Source organism: Aquarana catesbeiana, linkage group LG08 (assembly GCF_042186555.1).
Source record: "Aquarana catesbeiana isolate 2022-GZ linkage group LG08, ASM4218655v1, whole genome shotgun sequence".
Taxonomy (NCBI): domain Eukaryota; kingdom Metazoa; phylum Chordata; class Amphibia; order Anura; family Ranidae; genus Aquarana; species Aquarana catesbeiana.
Genome location: NC_133331.1, coordinates 55857412 through 55861687, shown reverse-complemented (window position 1 = coordinate 55861687; position 4276 = coordinate 55857412). Strand labels below are relative to the sequence as shown.

The window sequence follows — 4276 nt, the reverse complement described above, 5'->3', positions numbered from 1 at the left end:
TGTGTAGTAGAGTGCAGTGTATAGTAGAGTGCAGTGTATAGTAGAGTGCAGTGTGTAGTAGTGTATAGTAGAGTGCAGTGTGTAGTAGAGTGCAGTGTATAGTAGTGTGCAGTGTATAGTAGAGTGCAGTGTATAGTAGAGTGCAGTGTATAGTAGAGTGCAGTGTATAGTAGAGTGCAGTGTGTAGTAGTGTGCAGTGTGTAGTAGAGTGCAGTGTATAGTAGAGTGCAGTGTATAGTAGTGTGCAGTGTATAGTAGTGTACAGTGTGTAGTAGAGTGTAGTGTGTAGTAGTGTGCAGTGTATAGTAGAGTGCAGTGTATAGTAGAGTGCAGTGTGTAGTAGTGTATAGTAGAGTGCAGTGTGTAGTAGAGTGCAGTGTATAGTAGTGTGCAGTGTATAGTAGAGTGCAGTGTATAGTAGAGTGCAGTGTGTAGTAGTGTGCAGTGTATAGTAGAGTGCAGTGTATAGTAGAGTGCAGTGTATAGTAGTGTGCAGTGTATAGTAGTGTACAGTGTGTAGTAGTGTGTAGTAGTGTGCAGTGTATAGTAGTGTACAGTGTGTAGTAGAGTGTAGTGTGTAGTAGTGTGCAGTGTATAGTAGTGTGCAGTGTATAGTAGTGTACAGTGTGTAGTAGAGTGTAGTGTGTAGTAGTGTGCAGTGTATAGTAGTGTGCAGTGTATAGTAGTGTGCAGTGTATAGTAGTGTGCAGTGTGTAGTAGAGTGCAGTGTGTAGTAGAGTGCAGTGTGTAGTAGTGTGCAGTGTATAGTAGTGTGCAGTGTATAGTAGAGTGCAGTGTGTAGTAGAGTGCAGTGTGTAGTAGTGTGCAGTGTATAGTAGAGTGCAGTGTATAGTAGAGTGCAGTGTGTAGTAGAGTGCAGTGTATAGTAGTGTGCAGTGTGTAGTAGTGTGCAGTGTGTAGTAGTGTGCAGTGTGTAGTAGAGTGCAGTGTGTAGTAGAGTGCAGTGTGTAGTAGAGTGCAGTGTAGTAGAGTGCAGTGTGTAGTAGAGTGCAGTGTAGTAGAGTGCAGTGTGTAGTAGAGTGCAGTGTGTAGTAGAGTGCAGTGTGTAGTAGTGTGCAGTGTAGTAGAGTGCAGTGTGTAGTAGAGTGCAGTGTGTAGTAGAGTGCAGTGTATAGTAGTGTGCAGTGTGTAGTAGAGTGCAGTGTGTAGTAGAGTGCAGTGTGTAGTAGAGTGCAGTGTAGTAGAGTGCAGTGTGTAGTAGAGTGCAGTGTGTAGTAGAGTGCAGTGTGTAGTAGAGTGCAGTGTGTAGTAGAGTGCAGTGTAGTAGAGTGCAGTGTGTAGTAGAGTGCAGTGTGTAGTAGAGTGCAGTGTGTAGTAGAGTGCAGTGTAGTAGAGTGCAGTGTGTAGTAGAGTGCAGTGTGTAGTAGAGTGCAGTGTAGTAGAGTGCAGTGTGTAGTAGAGTGCAGTGTGTAGTAGAGTGCAGTGTGTAGTAGAGTGCAGTGTAGTAAGAGTGCAGTGTGTAGTAGAGTGCAGTGTAGTAGAGTGCAGTGTGTAGTAGAGTGCAGTGTGTAGTAGAGTGCAGTGTAGTAGAGTGCAGTGTGTAGTAGAGTGCAGTGTGTAGTAGAGTGCAGTGTGTAGTAGAGTGCAGTGTAGTAGAGTGCAGTGTGTAGTAGAGTGCAGTGTGTAGTAGAGTGCAGTGTGTAGTAGAGTGCAGTGTGTAGTAGAGTGCAGTGTATAGTAGTGTGCAGTGTATAGTAGAGTGCAGTGTATAGTAGTGTGCAGTGTGTAGTAGAGTGCAGTGTGTAGTAGAGTGCAGTGTGTAGTAGAGTGCAGTGTGTAGTAGAGTGCAGTGTGTAGTAGTGTGCAGTGTGTCGGTGTTGGTCGGTGAGTCCCTGTGTGCTCTTCCTCCTCTCCCGTCCCTCCTCTTCCTCCCCCCGCTCTGTGTAGTGAAGTCCCCCCCTCCCCCCTCCTCCCTCTTTCAGTTTCTTTTAACTTGTTTCCATGTTGATACTTTGTTTCTCTCTCTCTCTCTCTTCTCTCTCCTTCACTCTCCTCTCCTCTCCTCTCCTCTCCTCTTCTCTCTCTCTTCTCTTCTCTCTTCTTTCTGTCTCTTTTTCCCTCTTTCGGTGGATTTTGCTGACATGTCTCCAGTCGGTTGTCAGTCAGTCTGGCCCCTCCCCCTTGCATGAAATTAAAGCCCCCCCCAGTCCCCGCCCCCTCCCGGATCAGACTCCCCCCCCTCCTCCCTCCAGCTGTCAATCACAGGCGCCTTTGAACTGGATTCCTTCCAGAGGAACTTCAACCGACTGAATCCGGCGAGCGGAGCGGAGTCCGGGGCGCTGTCTGCCGGCTCGGGGGGCTGTGTGTAGTTTTTGTTGGGGGGATTGTGTCGGTCGGTGTGTGGAAGAAGAGGGGGGGCCCCGCGGATCGGACAAAGGAGATCGCCCCGCGCACCCCTCTGCTTTTCCCCTCCCCCCCCACGCGGCCCCGAGAAAAGTTGCCCCCTGCCCCCCCCTTCCCTCCCCCGAGCGGCGGGGGGCGCGGAGCGGAGCCGGGGACCCGACACAAAACTTTTCTCCGGTATTTCCCCGGAAGATCCTTTTCTCTTTCTTGTCCCCGGAGCGGGGCGGACGGAGTGGAGAGCAGCATGCCGCAGCTGAACGGCGGCGGAGGGGACGATCTGGGGGCCAATGATGAGATGATCGCCTTCAAAGACGAGGGCGAGCAGGAGGAGAAGATCTCCGACAATTCATCGGCCGAGAGGGATCTGGCCGACGTGAAATCTTCTCTGGTCAACGAGTCCGAGACCCACCAGAACAGCTCGTCCGACTCGGAGGTGAGGAGTCGGGGGGGAGGGGGGGGGGGGCACAGCGAAGGGCCACACAATTATGGGGCACAGGGGGGGGGGGCACAACATAATAAAGAATTATTGGGGACAGAACAAAAGTTATATAGGGGGGGGGGTATAAAGAATTATGGGGCCCATTAAAAGGACACAGCTTGGTATGGGGGGGCACAACATAGATGAGGGGCACAGCATGGCATGGGGGGGGGGGGGGCACAACATAATAAAGAATGAATGGGTACAGAACAATAAAGGGGCACATAGTTATGGGGGGGGCACATATTACAGAATTATGGGGCACAGTAAAGGGACACAGCCTGGCAGGGGAGGGGGGGGGGGGGCACAACATAGAACCGATCAAGGGGCACAGCATGGCATGGGGGGGGCAACATAATAATAATAATACAATTATTATTGAGTACAGAACAATAAAGGGGCACAGAGTTGGGGGGGCAACATAATGAAGAATTATGAGACACAGTATGGCATGGTGGGCGCCACATAATAATAATAGATAATTATTGGGTACAGAACAATAAAGGGGCACATAGTTATATTAGGGGGGTTGCCAACATAATAAATAATTATGGGGCACAATAAAGGGACACAGCTTGGCATGGGGGGGGGGCATGACATAGAGAAGAATAAGGGGTATGGCATGAGGGGGACACAACTTAATAACAAGCAATAGAAGGCCAGAGTTATAGGGGGGGGGGGGGGGCAACATAATTAAGATTTATGGGGCACAGCATGCCATGGGGGCACACAACATATTAAGGAGTATAAGGGACATAGAACAGTAAAAGGGCACAGTTACCGTATATAGCAGGCACAACATGATGAAGAATTATGGGGTACAGTAAAAGGGGGGGGGGGGGTGGCACAACATAGTAAACAACATAATGAAGAATTATGGGACATGGCGTGGGGGGCACACAACATTAAAAAAATTAAGGGACACTGAAAAGGGGCACAGAGTTATATGGCATGCACAATGAAAATAATAATAAAATAATGGTGTACAGTAGAAGGGCAAAGGTTGATATGAGGGACACATCGTAATAAAGAATTATAGGGAGCAGAATGGCATAGGGAGGGCACAACACAATACAGAATTATAAACAGTACACAGAGTTATATGGGGGCACAAGATAGTAAAGAATTATAGGGTACAGTAAAGGGGGCACAGGTTAATATGAGGCGCACAAACATAGTAAATTATTAAGTGGCACAGCATGGCATGGTGGGCACAACATAGCAAATAATTATTGGGTACAGTACAGTAAGGAGTCACAGATTGAGATGGAGTAGCACAGCATAGTGAACAATTATGGGGTACAGTAAAGAGACACAGCATAACACGGGGCACAGTATAGTGAAGAATTATGGGGTACAGTAAAGGGGTAGAGGTTGACATGCAGGGCACAACAAAAGAATTAAAGGGACAACGCTTGGCATGGTGGGCTCCAC

General features: G+C 48.6%; 1 protein-coding gene across 1 annotated transcript in view; it reads left to right on the top strand.

Annotated features, from left to right (window-relative positions):
• Positions 1-2208: 2208 nt before the first annotated feature.
• TCF7L2 (transcription factor 7 like 2) overlaps positions 2209-4276 on the top strand; it is a gene marked incomplete in the record, with an annotated part of 292196 nt that continues 290128 nt past the window's right edge. Inside the window, 1 exon segment of the mRNA XM_073595873.1 lies at positions 2209-2797. Coding sequence (XP_073451974.1) covers positions 2609-2797 — 189 coding nt within the window.